We start from the raw sequence: 17,770 nt of genomic DNA, 5'->3' as shown, positions 1-17,770 counted from the left end.
TCAGGCAAAAAATGTATCATCTGTCCATTTATTAAGTTCAAGGTGTTAAAAGAAAAGTGTTACAACATTCTACCCCTTCTCCATGCTTTAAATGTAAAGAATGTCGATGATAGACTGACTAGAACATTTCTGAACATTTCATATGTTACTGTATTGGAGCAACAACAAACCCACTTCTTTGAGAATTAGATGGTTTATGGTGTATGCTGAGTATACTTGGTTGTATTTGATTGACATGCCAACAAATGTCAATGTATATATATATACACACACACACACACACACACACACACACACACACACACACACACACACACACACACACACACTATCACACAATCACACAGGTGCAAAATATACGTGCTAGCTGGCCATTGGCTGTAGTCTGTAGTGAGGCGACACAAGTCAAATTACGTCGCTGCTAGTTGATATAGATATATATATCTATATAAGTCTGTATTTGTCATTCAAAAAGGGAAACCTGAAGACCTTGGACTGCGGACGTACAAACCGTAAATAGGCGCATATAAACCTGTTTGCTTACAATTTCCACTCCACTCTCTCTCATCACAGACGGTTTGGTAATATAGCTACAGTGGGGAAAATAAGTATTTGAACCCCTGCCGATTTCGCAAGTTTGGCCACTTGCAAAGAAATGGGTGATCTATAATTGTAATAGTAGGTGTATTTTAACAGTGAGAAACAGAATATCAACAAAAAAATCCAGAAAACTGCATTTTATAACATTTATGACTTAATTTGCATTTGATGCAGAAAATAAGTATTTGAACCCCTAGCAAAACATGACTTAGTACTTGGTGGAATAACCCTTGTTGGCAAGCACAGACGTCAGACTTTTCTTGTAGTTGGTCACCAGGTTTACACACATCTCAGGAGGGATTTTGGTCCACTCCTCTTTGCAGATCCTTTCCAAATCCTTAAGGTTGCGTTTTCAATGGGAGGGAATGAGGGAATGAGGTTCAAGCCCAATATTCCACGTTACATGGCCCCATCCATAGTCCCTTCGATGCAGTGGAGTCGTCCTGTACCCTTGGTAGAGAAACAGCCCCAAAGCATAATGTTTCCACCTCCATGTTTGACGGTGGGGATGGTGTTCTTGGGGTCATATTCAGCATTCTTCCCCCTCCAAACGCGGCAAGTCGAGTTGATGCCAAAGAGCTTGATTTTGGTCTCATCTGACCACATCCTGTCTCCCAATCCTCCTTAGAATCATTCAAGTGTTCATTGGCAAACTTCAGACGGCCCTGTACATGTGCTTCCTTGAGCAGGGGGACCTTGCGAGTGCTGCAGTACTTCAAACCATTACGGCGTAGTGTGTTGCCAATGGTTTTCTTGAGATCATTCACAAGCTCCCCCTGTGTAGTTCTGGGGTTATTCTGCACCTTTCGGATGATCACCGATACCGCACGAGGGGATATCTTGCATGGAGCCCCAGACCTAGAGCGATTGACAGTTGTTTGGTGTTGCTTCCATTTACGAATAATCGCACCAATAGTTGTCTGCGTCTCACCAAGCTGCTTGCCGAGGTTTTGTAACCCATTCCAGCCTTGTGCAGGTCTACAATCTTATCTCTGACGTCCTTGGTCAACTCTTTGGTCTTGCCCATGGTGGTGAGGTTGAAGGTGTGAAGTATGATTCTTTGGACAGGTTTCTTTTATAGACGTCACCAGTTGAGATCAGGTGTACCTTGTTAGGCCTAATGAGGACTAATCTGTGTGCTTCTTGGGCACATAACTGGTCATTGTGAGCCAGAATTCTTGCTGTTTGCTTGGGGGTTCAAATACTTATTTTCTGCATCAAATACAAATAAAGTCATAAATGTTATAAAATGCAGTTTTCTGGATTTTTTTGTTGATATTCTATTTCTCACTGTTGAAATACACCTACCATTACAATTATAGATCACACATTTCTTTGCAAGTGGCCAAACTTCCGAAATCGGCAGGGGTTCAAATACTTATTTTCCCCACTGTTCTTCTAATCCAGAATAAGATAATAAGAAGTTCTGATAAGAAATGATACTGCCGTTGTCAGCCCTTGGTCTTTTGGTTGTGGAAGGAGAAAGGAAGATAGTTCAGTTACACATGTTGAAGGAACAGCCAATCAGAGTGATCTCTTTCACCGACAAGCTCTGTTGCCTATTCAACATGCTCAATCATCCAAAAAGCCGCCGTCTAGTCGACTAGAGCCACAGATCCTCACTAACGGCCTGACATTGGCCGACAGCCGACGGCCGACCATCGGCCTGGTGCGTCATGAGCTTAACCCCTGCTCCGCCTCCGATCGCCTCACCGATGTCCTGAGGGGCCGGTGGCGTCGTTAGCTGAGCGCAAAGGGTCAATTGAATACCTTTTGAGATGAGACCTCCTTAAAAGTCCCCACCCGCTGCCTTGCTTTTAGACCACGGCCCCCAACCAACCCCCCCCTTTAGCATCCTGCGACTCAGCTGCACACATTTTCAGAAGTGCTTTCAAGCTCCATGTTTGCAAGGGTACTTGTGTATTTGAAGCACTGATTTATTCAAATTATTGAGTCCTATCTGAGAAAACATACCGCCGATGCTATTAAGACAAAAATTGGCAGAACTTCAAATTAAAAAAGTGATCTGTGATCTGCATTCCTATTGGAGGAAAGGTGAGGGCTAGAAGATGGGCGAAGCTCAGAGAGGAACGCTAGAGATTGCGATAGACAGATATATATCGGGAGGTTGGGCTGGGGGGTTAGCTTTCATTCCACCACCTACCGTGGAGATCTTATCTGCGATCGGCACTTAATTATGCCACGGAGGCCAGACAGGCGAACACACTCTTCTTCCCTCTCTCTTTCTCTCTCTCTGCCTTTTTGTTTCTCTCTCCCCTCTCTCTCTCTCTTTTTCTCTTTCTCTCCCCCCTCTCTCTCTCTCTCTCTCTCTCTCTCTCTCTCCCCACCCTCTCTTCCCTCTCGTTATTGCTCTCCTACCACATCACATAAAGAGGCCTTGGAAGGAAGGCTGCGGCCCTTCTTCAGTGTCGTGAGAGATGGCCTGATGCAAGAGAGAGAGAGAGAGACTGCTGCGCGCTACTCGCCTATTTTCTCATGCCCTGTTGCAGCCTCTGTCCCGCCTAAACGGCACAGCTTGCACAGTAACCGCGGCCGAGGTTGGAGTGCGCTAGCAGCGTGACGGCAGGGCTCCCACTCCAGACAGGGATTGAAACGCGGCATGTCTAATGCCGGCACGCTCCAGCTTTCCCCATGTACCCTGCTGCCGACTCCGCTCACGGTGAATGCCGGAGCGTGAGAGACGACATGATCAAGAGGCACAGTGTGAACGAGAGTGACTGACTGAGTGGGTGCTTGTGTACATATGCTTACATGCAGACATGTATGCATGTATGTATGTTTGTGTGTACTAGCCGCCTGTGTACACGTGACCTGTGTGGATGTGTGGAGGACTAAGTGTTGTTTGCATGTTCGTTTGTGTGCACGATTCATCATATATATATATATACACGCACGCACGCACGCGCGCAAGAAAGCAAACATGCAAACGCACACAAACACACATACACGCACTCGGAGAGCTAGCTGAGTGGCAACGCCGAAGGAGCTCTTTAATAAATATCTCTATCTCGCTCCCTCTCCCTGCTACTCTGCCTGATGTACACGCACCCTTGGGGGCTCCATGCTCTGGGAGATAAGGGCCTCCTCTCCTCTCCTCTCGTCTCCTCTCCGCTCAGCACTCGCTCGCCTCCAAGGCAGTGCAGATGTGGAGCACCGCGCCACCGATAATAGACAATATATGCCAATGTCTAATCCCTGGAAAATCTGCTGAAGGATTCGAGCGCACAGGCAGCAAACATCCCTCCCCTCCGCCTTTGTCGGGGAGTTCATAAACATAAGCGCTCTCGCCATGCAGAACACGGGGGCCATTGTCTCCATAACCAAGCTCGCCACTTAACAAAAGCGGGGAGATCACAAAAGGGAAACACCTATTGAAATGTTAATGCTCATTGCAGCTGTCAGACTTCAAAGCTCTTGTTTTTTCTTTTTTTTTTTGGCCTGTCCTCCTCCCCTCTTTCTGTCTCTTCCGACTACACGAGGAGAGCAGGTGTATAATTCATCTTTGTTCTGTGATTTGCCTCTGTCTCGGCTTCTCACGCAGCCAGGTTGCGAGCCAGGCTCGAGCTCAAGCTTTCATTCTTTTCATGATGAAAAGCTGCTTGCGGGGTGTGCAAGAAAAGCATTTCGGTTGAAGGCACCACCTTGTTGGCTGGCCAGCATTTGGATTTATGCATGTTTGCACGTGTGCAGGAGGGGCTGATCTCCCGGCTCTTAATGCCAGATTCTTGGCTACGCTGTGTTGTGGCAGCATCTCCACTGAGGGATTGTGGGATAGGTAGCTGGAGCAGGGCAGTGGTTGTGGTTCTGCCGCCGCTGCCGCTGCTGTTGCCTCTGTTTCTGCTGTTGCTGCCTCTGATGCTTCCCGCAGCCCTGGTCCCTGAGACAGGTGGGGTCTTAACAGGGAGCGAGACCAGTCACTGCCCATCCATCTCCCTCATCTGGCTCTTGCCCTGACAGCTGGCATCATGCCCCGTATCTCTCTTTCTCTCTCCTCTCTTCCTCTCTTCCTCCCTCTCTCTCTCTCTCTCTCCATCTCTGTCTCCTCTCTCCACCCCACCTGTCCGTTGTCCCTCCTGAAGCACGTCTCCCCATGCCAGAAAGATCAGACATGGCTCGTGGATGACGCGTCCGTTTGCGTGTGCTTGTTGTTCATCTGTCACGTCGTGTGAATGTTTGACATGGGTGTGTACTTTTCTTTCTTTATTTATTTCATGGAAATGGATGTTTTCAGGGCTAAAGCACTCCAGTGACCTTTCTGTGATGGGCACAAAAACCTGTGCCATTTCAAATAAAATGAAAAAAAAAACTTCTGCCTCCACAAGACCCCCTCCCCCAGCCCCAGAAAACTTAAGACTACTGTAGTGTTTTTATAATAGCACCAGGACTGAACATTTACATTTGACACATTCTCTGATGGTGGTTTCTTTCTCTCTCTCTCTCTCTCTCTCTCTCTCTCTCCCTGCAGATGGCCTGGCTGCTCTGTCTTTCTCCATCAGTTCACTGACCTTGATTGGCATGCTGGCTGTGATCACTTACACGGTGAGTGGACAGGAGAGCTCCCGCTCCGTTGATTTGCATGTGCTCAGGAGCAACGTAGCGGAGCAAGCGAAGAAGAGGGGAAAAAAAGAAGAGATAGAGCGAGCAAGTCAAAGAAAGCAACAGAGGAAGGGGAAAAAAAAAAGACTGTCCTGTCCAAGAGGAGAGTTTTGTGAGTTGCCAGGCGAGCAGCTTATGGGGACACAACCTGCTTTCTGCTTGGTTTCAGAATCCGGGCGTTCATTTATGAGTGTTGAATAGGCAGACAGCTTGTCAGAAAGCTGAGGAAAGAAAATGTGCAACTTTTCCCCTCCCCTCTCTCTCTCTCTGTCTCGCTCCTGTACTCTTTGACGGTCTCTTTCTGTAGTTGTGCGTACAGTGGCCGAACCAAACCTGCGCAGGTAGTTAGAGCTGCTGCAGACCAGTGTGTAGCACAGAGAAACATTTTGAGGCGTAGGAGCTGGAGTGATTCATGAGCGTCTATGAGCTGGCAGCCGGCAGTAAAAACGCTCACACCATTGTCAGGTGAGTAAGTCAAGGTTGATGACTCAGTGCTCCTCCATGTGCCGGTGCCTCTCAATTTACTTTGCAATAGATCTCCCAGTTTGCAATTCAGCCCATTTCACAATGCTATCTCCACTGCCCCATACACACACACGCGCACACACACGCGCACACACACACGCACACACACACACACGCGCACACACACACACACGCACACACACACACTTCCCTAATCTAAGCCCCCTAACCAAACCTAATCATGTCACAGTACTGTCATACTCATTGCAGCTGGTGATGGCGCACCTATAAACCTGTTTTGCGAGCCGTCTAGTCGGTCGGTCGGTCGGTCGGTGTGGCGGTGAGCCCGTCGATGATGGAGCGGCTGCCTGGCATTAGTAATGTTTTGTGATTCTTGCGTTCCTGGCCCCTTGCTCACGTCTCTCCGTGCCGCTGTCACACCCTCACCTGAGCGGCGTCCGGAACATGATGTATAGGCATCCCCTCGCACCATCGCCTTTATTCGCCACCTATTTATATATCTCTGGCTCAAAGGCCATTAATATATGCCGCTATTTTGATTCCCTCAGCATACTGTAGCTGTCTCCTGCCTGCTCCCACCTCCCGCCCCGCCTCATTCCCACCCCAAGAAAAATCGACTGTGCTGTAACACTCGTTAATGTCGTCCATTTTTCACAGCTGCTATCACCACCACTAGACTGTGAACATCTCCGGGGGTGCCTGCGTCAGGAGGGGAGAATCATAGAATGCCCCCTTGTGAGGGGAGAGAAGGGTGGGGGGGTGAGGGGGGGAATCAACTCACAGACAAAATGGCTGCGGCAGAGAGAGCACTGGCATCTACCCAGTTCAAAACGGACGTCTGGGAATTGCGTCAGCAGTTACAAAAAAAGGAGAGCTAAATAGTACACAATCGAACGACAAAGTTGCAGAGCCTATCTCCCTTTGGTATGGCTAATCCTCTTTGACAGGGATTTCTTTCTGTTCCCTCTCTCCGCCCCTCCCTGACCACTGTTCTCTTGTGCTGAGCTACACGCGGCTCGCTTTAAAGAGCTGATAATCACCCTGCTACACCGATGCTCGTAATGTGCTCGACTCGGCTCGCCTTGTTGCTGACCCCGTGTTGTTCGTGGCTTCAAGAGCGGCCCGCAGTCTAATCGAGACTCCTGGTGCGCCTTTGTTTTTGATGTGTTGTGCTGCCGAGACTTGAAGTCAATCAAAGGCGGGGGAAAAAAAAGAAGAGAAGAAATAACATAACAGCCCGGGGTTTGCGGCGTATCTGTATCTTACACTGTCTCTGCCTTTTACGTTTCTTCTCCTTTCTATCCCATCCCTTTCTCTCACGCTCTGTTTTCTTCTTTTTCTGGTCCTCTGTATCCGTCTTTTTCTCGCACATGTCTGTTCCCTTGTTCTCTGCCTGATACTGCTTCTCACTTGACCCCTTTGTATGGGCCTGATGGCTCTGGATAACATTCCCAGTTGAGTTCAAGTGCTTAAATCATTCTCAGATTAGAAAATATGATCTGCACTATTCTGAATTATTCGTGACTCATGGACATAGACACATAGATAGCCTATGTGTCTATGTCCATGAGTCACGAAGATTCAGAATAGTGCAGATGCATTGGCTACCAGATTAAGAATGCACTAGGAAACCGGACCCGTCAGACCTTGACTTTAGGCTAAACATGTATGCTATGGCCTTTGCTACATGTAAGGGTAGGGTGGGCTTGGGGGGCCAAATGAAGAGGTGGTGATAAATAACATCTCTCCTCTTTCATCCATTATACCCCTGAAAGAATATGTTTTGCTATACTGCACAGGCAATGTGCAGAACTATATTTACGGAGTACCTCTGGCTTTAACTCCCCTTAAGGCAGCCTTTGCAATGGGCAAAATAATGATTGGGCCACCTTACCTGGAGCTTTTGTAACAGGCGCTCAGGTGCCGCATTTCTTTGGTCCATTATGTTCATCACTATCACATGCTCAAATAGCAAATACCATTTATTTTTACCAGCAGTTTAGCAAATAGCAATCATACAGTTTTGCAATCATCTAGTATAATAACCATAGCTAATTTTCAATTTTTTTTCTGTATCAAAAGCGTGATATACCATTATTAACAAAACAAATTCACAATCTCAGTTTCCATTCCACACTGATGGCTCCTCACTCCCCCATAGGACCTCTGCCTTTAACCTTGGCGACCATGTCACAGTAAAATAGCCCCCGAGCAAGTGGGGGTCCTCTCCCACCCCGACGCTCCCGTCCCGTCCTCCCCACGCCTTTCCAGGAAGGGGGCGATTTATCAGACAGCGCTATGTGTTGTTATTATGCATGATTAACCTAATGGAATCTAAGTGATGGGCCCCATATGCGGTCCTGCAGTGTTGTCCTGGCCTGGCCAGGTTAATTTATCACCAGCCCGCGTGCTGAGGTGGCCACTCACTCTTAATTCAAACAACTGGCCCGGGATGTAAACTGCGTATAACAACGCGGCCCCGGACGGGCCCACTCCACTCTAAGTAAATGCACATGCAAGCACTTCCAGCCTGCCCTGCTGTTTGGTGGAGTTCTTTATGTACTCATTTATTTGGCTAACAGAACACTTTTCAACAGTGTTGGGGAATTAAGATTCCACTAATGCTGGGATGAATTGGAACCTAGCCTTATTCGGGATCTAAAATAGCTGGGATAGTGCTGTGCTGATAGCAGTATGGTTCCTGTCCCGCTGTCAGGTTCCCTAAAAGGTTTCACAGGAAGAACTGCAGTCATGCCCAAAAGAGAAGTGGATCTCTCTTGCCCTCTTGGTTCAACCTTTTCAATATTTTACCACGTTGCCTCCTGATGGCAAGGACAGAAAAGGCTGCGCAATGAGTTTGAGCTTTTTGGTAGCTAAAAGGGAATTGCTTTTTAAATTGTAGTTAAGGCAAAAAAAAGAGAGCATTTTCACAAACACTTCTGCTCAGTGGAACGCTTGTTGTTGCCCTTTGAAATCGGAACGCAACCGTACGCAAACCTCGTCTGCCCCCCACTGCGTACTGCTTGTTTTAAATCCCACTTCCTTGTGCCCTATTTAGCAGATTGTAATAGCATTAGGTTTTGCTTAGACTCTTGTTGACGGTAAAGATGCTGATTTATACAGTGGGCACGACGGAGCTCAAGGAGCACTAGCACGAGCATGGCAAGATGGCGTGAGGTAGAGGCCCGTTTCGTGGGGCGTGTGTGTGTGTGTGCGTGTGCGTGTGCGTGTGTGTGTGTGTGTGTGTGTGAGAGTGTGTGTGTGTGAGTGTGCCTAATGACTTATGCTAATTCTCTGAGTTGCCGGCATCGTCCCCCTCTCTCCCTCAGCCATGCCCACGCGTTTTCAGCAGTCAGGCAGATCATTTTGTTTCAGTTCTTCCCCTTGAACTGGTTTTCCCATCGCTGCCACTAACCCCACCCCCACCCCCCACTACCACACACACACACACACACACACACACACACACACACACACACACACACACACACACATTAGAATTTATTTCTTGGGGGAGGAGGGGGAGGGTTCTCCAAGACACGCTTCATGACACGTTGACACCTTGCCATCCTGCTCAGGAGGCCACGTTTCAAGGTTTTTGCACTCGACCGGCTTGTGAGTGTGTGTGTGTGTGTGTGTGTGTGTGGCCAGAATTGGTTAGGTCAGAATTGTACAAAACCACCACTTTTCATTCTGTTACATCATTGTTAATTAAAAAAAGATTATATATTTTTATATTTTTCGTATTCGTCAGATTTTCTTTTTTCTCTGCTTTGTTGCCAGCATATGCAGATGCCAGGCCCTGTGTAATGAGGGCATTGCGTTAAAAAAAACCATTTAATTCACTTCAACTCTTCATTTGGCCTTTGGGATGACATTACAATGAAAATTATTGGCATGGTGACTTTTTAATGTGATTGTAATATTTGCATATGCATATGAGTGTATATCATAAGCCCTTACTGCATGTCTGGGTTGTGGATGGTCGGGATGGAGGTGGGGAGGGGGGGTTGGTTGCTGGTGGTGCATTTCAGACCCCTGTGACTGCGGGTGCTTTCCCCATCACCATTGCTGTTGCTCCAGCCACCCAGCCTGCCACCCACCCACCCACCGCTCAGCACCGGCCCCAGCGCTGTGATTTAAAAGGCTGGCTGGTGCGGCTGACTTATGGCCCTTGTGGCTCCATCTCGCGCCCTCTGCCCTACCTCCTCATCTGCCCTAAATCTCTCCAGCTTGAAGACGCTGATATCGAATAAAAAGGTTAGGAGATTAATTTTCTCTGATTTAATCACGGGCCACTAAACTGACCTGGGGGAGGGGGGGGGGGGTCCCACTGCATTAGCACATGTCTTTGCTCGTATGTATACAGTATGTGTGTGCAGAGAGGGTGCCCACTAGATTGAGCCCGGGACTCCATTTAATAGGAGAACTCGTATCGTCTGATTGTATCGTCTGGGTGTGCTGTTGATATCCCAGTTATTGAAGAGTTCCCTCACAGGTCAGGTATTGTGGGTGTTCCATCGTGCTGTGCAGGAAGCATCTGCTATGGCTTATGTTGGTAGTTGCTTCATTCGCGAAAACTCTCAACTTGTTATTAACTATATCGTCAAGGCCTGCTGTTGTTTTAGATGTCATTGTGGCGAGATGTATGGACCTCATGCAATCTGTTCCACACCTGCCTGTGCTAGCTAAATTGACAGTGCTGTATTTGTTAGGCATGAGTAAATAAAATTACTCCCTAATTTCCTTTAGTCTAATCTGGCTGTATTTAATTTCCGAACGTCCCAGGGACAAAAATGAGACATAAATATTAAAGGAAACACTTCAGGTGCCATCTGGCACAGGTTTTCCGCGGCCATTGCTTGTTGACAAAGATTTAATGTTGCTCGCTGCGACGTAAGTTGTGATTTCTGGCCTGCAGGGGGCAGGTTGCTCTCGTGGAAGACGCATATCGTCAGAAACCCAGTCCGCTTTTGGCTCAAGAGCAGAAGGAACATCTCCTGATAAACCTCAGCGTATGCTCACTATACAACATGAAGAAGTGCACTTAACAAAGACATCGACATACTCATGTGTTGTCATGTCACACAAGTGTTTTTTGTTACGAGATCTTGAATACCTGTAATCGTCTGAGAATTGCTCGTCAGCCGTAGTTCAGGAATTTCCTTTCCAGTGCTAAAAGTTCCACCTTTTTTTCCGTTTTTTTTATGATGCTACCATTCTTGGTACAACTTTGGTTGTCAATGCAGTGTCAAGACGGCTTGGATCTGATAGTAACTGTGCTCTCTGTGTTAACTACATGTAATTTTTGGTCCCAAGCTATGCACACATCAAAAATCAGCCCTTCCACTGGAAAGCCAAAGCCCCCAAACCTTTATCATCTCGGCTGGAGGAGCATTGGGAGGAAGGGACATGTATTATTCACACCCGGCCCAATCCCCACCCTGACATGCAGCTCAGGGAACAAAGAAAAGCCTTGTGTGTGTGCTGGGGGTCTGTGTCCATTTCACCCCCACCCCCTCCGCTCTCCATCCACTCTCCTCTCCTCCTCTCCTCTTCTCTTTTCTCTGTGCTCTCCCACTCGCCAGAACCCAGCTCTCAGATAACAACTCCTCTCTCTGCTGCACCACGTGCCCGTCAGAGCATCTCTACCTGCCCTCCTTTCTCAGACTCTCTCTTTCTCTTTCTCTATGTCTGTGTGTGTGTGTGTGTGTGTGTGTGTGTGTGTGTGTGTGTGAGTGTGTGTGATCATCGTCCCCTACCCTGGAGTCTTCTTCTCTTGACCGGGTGGGAGAACACACCTGTTTCCCCTCTGCCTTTTTTTTTTCTTCTCTCCACCATGGTTTCAATCTCTCTGTCTCTCTCTCTCTCTCCTCTCTCTCTCGCGCTCTCTCTCTCTCTCGGCTGGGCGACTGAAGGGCAGGGAGAGTGCTTCGCTCGGGGGATGCGGGACAGGTTCTCCTTTTATGAGAAGTGCTTGGTATTCAGAACATGGCTCCGGCCCTAAGAGCCCCATGATTCATTGCAGGGGGCGACATTGCTCATAGCAGTGATCCACAGTCCAGACTAATAATAGTCCAGCCTGCATTCGCCTCCCAAGTGACTCCCCTCCACGCTACGCAACACTCAAGAAAAAAGCCTGCAAAGTTACTTTTTCTCTGTCCCCCCCCCCCCCCCCCCCACACACATTTGAAATAAAGAGGGAAGGGGTGAATCTCCAGACTCGCACTGAAAGACAAATCACTGTTTTTTTTCCCTCTGGTTTAAGGAGTATAATTGAACAGAAAGTCATACTTGTTTCATGATGAAAACAGGCGAAGTAAAAAAAAATGAAAATACCCCTAAATTCTGTGTGTGTGTGTGTGTGTGTGTGTGTGTGTGTGTGTGTGTGTGTGTGTGTGAGTGTGAGTGTGAGTGTGAGTGTGAGTGTGAGTGTGAGTGTGTGAGTGTGAGTGTGAGTGTGAGTGTGAGTGTGAGTGTGAGTGTGAGTGTGAGTGTGAGTGTGAGTGTGAGTGTGTGAGTGTGAGTGAGTGAGTGAGTGAGTGAGTGAGTGAGTGAGTGAGTGAGTGAGTGAGTGAGTGAGTGAGTGAGTGAGTGAGTGAGTGAGTGAGTGAGTGAGTGAGTGAGAGAGAGAGAGAGAGAGAGAGAGAGAGAGAGAGAGAGAGAGTGTGTGTGTGCTTGCTCATGTCCTCAGGAGAGAGCGTGGGGAGAGAGAGTGAGGGAGAGTGCCTGCCTATTTTTTTTCTCAGCCTGTATTGATTTGCCACCGTGCAGGTATTGAAGATGGCCCCTCATTTTTAATTAAAGTTCAGACACCTCATATTGTGCCTGCTAGGAAGCTCCCAGTCCCACCCGGGCTTGAAGGCGCCTCCAAATCCCACAGTCTATTTGATTTTATTTATTTTATCATCCATATATATTTTTCAAAGCAGGACGGAAGAAATGGCTATTGATGTGTGCGAGGGTCTTTAAGAAAACGTCTTGATTTATGGGACTTAAAAAGTCGTGCCACCGAGTCCTTTGTGGACGGTCCTTTACTTTCTTTCTTTATATGTCTGCCCCCTGTGTGGGCACTGATCCTTACTGAGACTGCAGGATGGCTGCAGTCCCTGCCGCCGGTCTGGCACCGCATTCTGTCACATGGGGGCACTGTTCAGCTTCAGATACTAACGGAGAAGTCTCCCACACACACGGCCAGCTCTACCTCACAGCCGCAGCCGAGCTCAAAATGGTCGCTGCTCACCACCAGCACACACTTCCAACACACACACACACACACACACACACACATTCACCACTACTCTTGATGACACCAGATAAAGGACCCCCTTTTTTTTTCTTTTTTTTTTTTTATGTAAGAGGCGACCCCGGAGGCCAGCCGCTGTAATGTGATTTGTTGTGTGTATTTAGTCCCTGTGCATTTATGGACATATGTCACTGTCGGTGTGTGTGTGTAGGGAGGGGGCAGAGAGGCTGGGTGGGAGGGTGGGAGGGCAGAATGAGGGATCCGGGAGAGGGATGGTGTCAGTGGGCGTGCATGCATTACATGGGCCTGTAAGGTCCGCGCTGATGACTGCTCGCCATGTGTAATGGCTCTTTGATGTGTCCTCTCTCTTTCTCTCTCTCTCTTTCCCTCTCTCTCTCTCTCTATCTGTATGTCTCTCTGTATCTCTCTCTCTCTCTGTTTCTCTCTCAGGCATACGGTATGTCTGTGCTCCCACTCAACCTCATCAAAGGCACGCGTAGCATCGTCTACGAGCGTCTGGAGAACACAGAGGACATGGAGGACATCGAGCAGCAGGTCGAGAAGCTCAAGTCCAAGGTTGTGCCCTCTCGGTTTCCAAATGATCCTCTATCCACTTGGCCATGCAGATATTTTATTTAGTTTATGCCATTAACCAAAATGAAACGGACTACATGTCACATTAACTGTAGCGTCTAATGTTTTGCTTGTTGGTCAGTTGGTTGCTGTCATTCCATGTAAGAAATCAACATTTCAATGCTACACTCTCCCCTCCAACCGCATTAAAATGGCTCCTTCAGTGATCCTTATTAAATGAGTGAACATGGCCAAAACATCTGGTCCTCTAGCAGGTGGTTCTTTTTAATACCCTCTCTCTCCTCCTGTTTCCTCCCTCCCTCCATCCGTCCATCCCTCTCCTTCCTTCCCTCCCTCCCTCCCTCCCTCCAGTGTGAGGACGGCCGGCCGCTCTCCACGCGGGACAGGCGTAACCTGCAGGATCTGGAGACCAAGCTGCAGGTGCTGCAGCGCCGCAGCCGACACCTGGAGATCGCAGAGCGTAACTGCTGCACCAAGGTCGGCAGCGCCCTCCGCCCGCTGAAGGTCAGTGCCACCGCTGCCGTGCGCACCGTACCCGCGCACCCATACCACGCGCCCCACACCCCCCCCCCCCCCCCCCACACACACCAACGCATCCATCACACTCAGCACAGAGAGAGACTTTCCTCTGCTCTTATTTCATGCTCTAAAATCAGCAGGTCCTCCAGGCATTACCTATGATTTAAAAAAAAAAAAAAAGATAAAAAAATAAAAATCCAACTTTTTTTTTGGCTGGTGGTTTCAGTGAGAGCCCTTGTAGTCTGAAAGCTGTGAGCAATAGTTTCGTCAGGTTCGCAGAGCCCCCGGCACAATGTCAAGAGAAAGTTAAACGCAACACATTACACCATGTGGATCGGAGGAGAAAAAAAGAGCCTCTCATAGCATGTTTCACAGGGACAGGCTCTCGAGCTTGATATTTGAAAGTCTATTTTTCTCTCTCTCTCTCTGTCTCTCTCTCTCTCTTTCTCTCTGCCTCACTCTCTGTCTCTGTCTCTCGCTCTCTGATGTTTGTGTTCGTTGTCCCAGATGAGTGTCGTAGTTACCCCATCTCGCTTTGTCTGTGTGGGTGGAGGCACCTGTGGTGTTTTTTCGCGTGGTGGTGCGCCTCTTCTGCAGTGGTTAAGGACTGCTCATTGGGTGACGCTCCAAGGCAGCGAGGCAGCCCACGAAAAAACACAGCCAGCGCTACATTCCCCTCAGGCCACTTTTGTCCACACAGCTGCCGCTCAGGTGCCAGAGCCATCAGACCAGCCAGCCATCAGAGGGGTTTTTGGCCGTACCCTAGTTTCCTTTTGCCTCGTAGCACAGTGTCTTTGATCAAGACCTGGAGAGCCAAAATGGCTCCTGATGATCATGTTTGGCGCCATTCTCGATTGGAGAACTTTTTAGAAAATGGACAAGTTGCCTTTAGCAGGGCTGCACTGAAAGAAATACCCTTAGGAAAGCCTTACTGAATACACCGGACACACACACACACACACACACACACACACACACACACACACACACACTTGGGCTGTCAATGAATATTATAAGTTTGATTATATAACATTTGATTGTGAAAATTACTATACGATTGTGGGGGAAAAGCAGCACTATGGTAGCTGTCTGCCTTGTGAATTCTCAGGTCAAGCTAAAATGAGCAAATATTTCAACAACAACCATGTGGAGAGTGACTTGCACTCTAAAAAGCCCTGTTTGGAAACCCTTTGGACTTGAATTATGTTTAGATAAATATACCTATACAACTAGTTATATCTCTTGTTGTGTTGGTTTGCCTTCATATGGATATAATGCGCAAAAATAAATATATTCGAATGGTTTGAACCTATGTGTTTTTAGAAGGAATAATCAAATGTCATTTTTGGCCAATTTCGATGGTGTTAACTAGGGCTGGGCGGTATGACGGTATATACCGTGCAACGGTAGAAATGTGTCTACCGGGAGAGATTTGGCCATACCGTTTCAACCGCGGTATACTCTTATTTTGAAATCCAATCGATTTATTTTTAGATAATGACCTCCAAACTATACATCATCCCTCTTATTATACAGTAACTCGCCAAAACGATAGACGTCCCTCCAAAAATACCTCTTTAACGATTGTGTTGCTGTTTTGTGATTTCTGCTGAGAAAAAATAGTTCTTCAGGCAAATAGAACTCTAAAGTTTCAGGTGTTGCGTAGCAACCCATTACTTCCCGTTACGTTAAATGACCGGACTACTTGCGGAATGATATGAAAGATGGTCAGCGGTCATTACATTTTCGCAGCAGTGAAAATAAAGAAATTACAGTCCTGCGAACGTTGGGGTGGCCCATTCAAATCAACTGAACTTTTTTGAACATTCTGAAGAGCCGTATAGTACGATACCAAGTACAATTTTTAAGCACATAACCTGCAAGGACTGTCATGCCTACTTGTTGAGTAATCCTCGACTGTTGGGAAAGATTCAATATACTGAAAAATATGGACTGAAAAGTGTCTAGTGTAGGCATTTATTTGCAGATTCTGTTCCATTTTTCTCAATGATGGTCAAATATTAGTAGTTAAAGATGCACTATTTCGATAGTTTAGATTTCTTTTCAGTATTTCAAAGTGGAGCGTCTAGCAGCGATTATCATAGATATATACATGTATGTATGTCAACGGCGATTACGGCCAAACCAACGAGATTGTAAGTAACATGGAGACAAAACTTTTTTGGGTACTCCACGTAGATCATAAACCCTTGAATATAAAAACGACTCAGTGAAATCTGTTGAGAAATATAAACGCTACAGTGCTTTTTATCCAGAAAAACCGCAGCTCCATCATTTACTTGCGTCTGTTTACAGGCCAGTCATCACCTCGTCATCACGTTAGCACGTCGCAGCAACGGGCTCAGGCGGTCAATGGAGCGTCTATGTATATATGTCTATGTGTAATGGCCAACTTCTTAATTTTCTTATTTTAATATGTGGCCATATAAAGAAAATATCTCATCATTAGTGCGTTAACATATGGACACACATTGAAAAGAAAGTTTTAACACTTGAGTTATCTTCTGAAAGTACATGAAAGTACCACTGACACATAAGCACTGGACTAAATGCCACAGAAAGATTTTTCCTTTTTCTTTTTCTTTTTTTACATACACTTTGCTTCAATTTTACTATTTAAAGATTCAATGGATACTGGCCACTATTTCTTAGGCCAATAGCCTATTGAGGCAGTACAGTTTCTGCACCTTAGTGTTCTTAAGGGTCAATAAATAAATGTCTGTGGACACATTTCGCCACCGCTGGTGTCCTCTTTTTCAAAAACCCAAATCTGGTCACCCTACGTATAATAAACCGTGATATATACCGTAACCGTGATATAAAATTACAAATACCGTGATAGAAGATTTTGGTCATATCGCCCACCCCTAGTGTTAACACACACACACACACACACACACGCACACGCGCACACTCTTCACAGCCCTTCATTGGTGGGGCATTGGGCACTTCCTCCGGCAGAGTGACATGCCATCATTACGGCTCTCACATCAGGGAATATCCTGGTCAATCAGGGGCAGATTGGGCCGGCACTCCAGTGCCTGCCGATCATGTTTACGGGGGCGAAATGGCCGTGTTGATGGCAGCACTCAGCGGAGCAGCAGCCGGGGCCCTCGCTGATGAGGGGAGCGCAGGCAAGGGAGCCTGCAGGCAGGCCGGGGACACAGGCCCATCAGCCCCCCACTTCACATCCCTTCACTCGCCCATCCCCTTCCTCCCGACAGACCTGATTGCCCGAACCCCCCCCCCCCCCCCCCCCCCCCCCTTGGTGGAACATTTCTCTCTCTTTTTCTTTCTCTCTGTCTTGCCCCCACCCCATCTATCTTCATTAGGTTTGATGGATGTTTAATTGCCTTAACTATTGCATGCAAATTGAAACAATAATCAGATAATGGATTCACCCACCGTCCCCGCCCCACCCCCCGTAGGTGTTTTTTGGAGCTATCCATCTCTGTTGTTCCATCCCAGATCAAAAGCCTCCCTTATCAGGGGCCTCCCTGTGAATAGCTGATGGAACTGAGTGTCTTTGAGATATGTCGAGTGACAAGCGTTGCTTGAACAAAGATGATGTGATTGACGTTTTCATTTTTTCTTTTGCCCCTTTTTGCTCTCCCAGTCTATTTTGAGGGCTTCTTGTCATAAGCTCCAGAATTGTGTGGCTTAGCCGTCAGTACTTTATCGCCCCAC

At 47.4% G+C, this 17,770-nt stretch overlaps 1 protein-coding gene across 1 annotated transcript in view; it reads left to right on the top strand.

Annotated features, from left to right (window-relative positions):
• lmbrd1 (LMBR1 domain containing 1) overlaps positions 1-17,770 on the top strand; it is a 71,731-nt gene that overhangs the window by 26,285 nt on the left and 27,676 nt on the right. The window contains exons 7-9 of the mRNA XM_012817107.3: positions 5,087-5,160; positions 13,400-13,525; positions 13,895-14,047. Coding sequence (XP_012672561.1) covers positions 5,087-5,160; positions 13,400-13,525; positions 13,895-14,047 — 353 coding nt within the window. The remainder of the gene's footprint in view (positions 1-5,086; positions 5,161-13,399; positions 13,526-13,894; positions 14,048-17,770) is intronic.

The sequence above is a fragment of the Clupea harengus genome, chromosome 13, assembly GCF_900700415.2.
Source record: "Clupea harengus chromosome 13, Ch_v2.0.2, whole genome shotgun sequence".
Taxonomy (NCBI): domain Eukaryota; kingdom Metazoa; phylum Chordata; class Actinopteri; order Clupeiformes; family Clupeidae; genus Clupea; species Clupea harengus.
The sequence above is the reverse complement of the archived record's forward strand: the minus strand, read 5'-3'. Positions and strand labels throughout refer to the sequence as shown.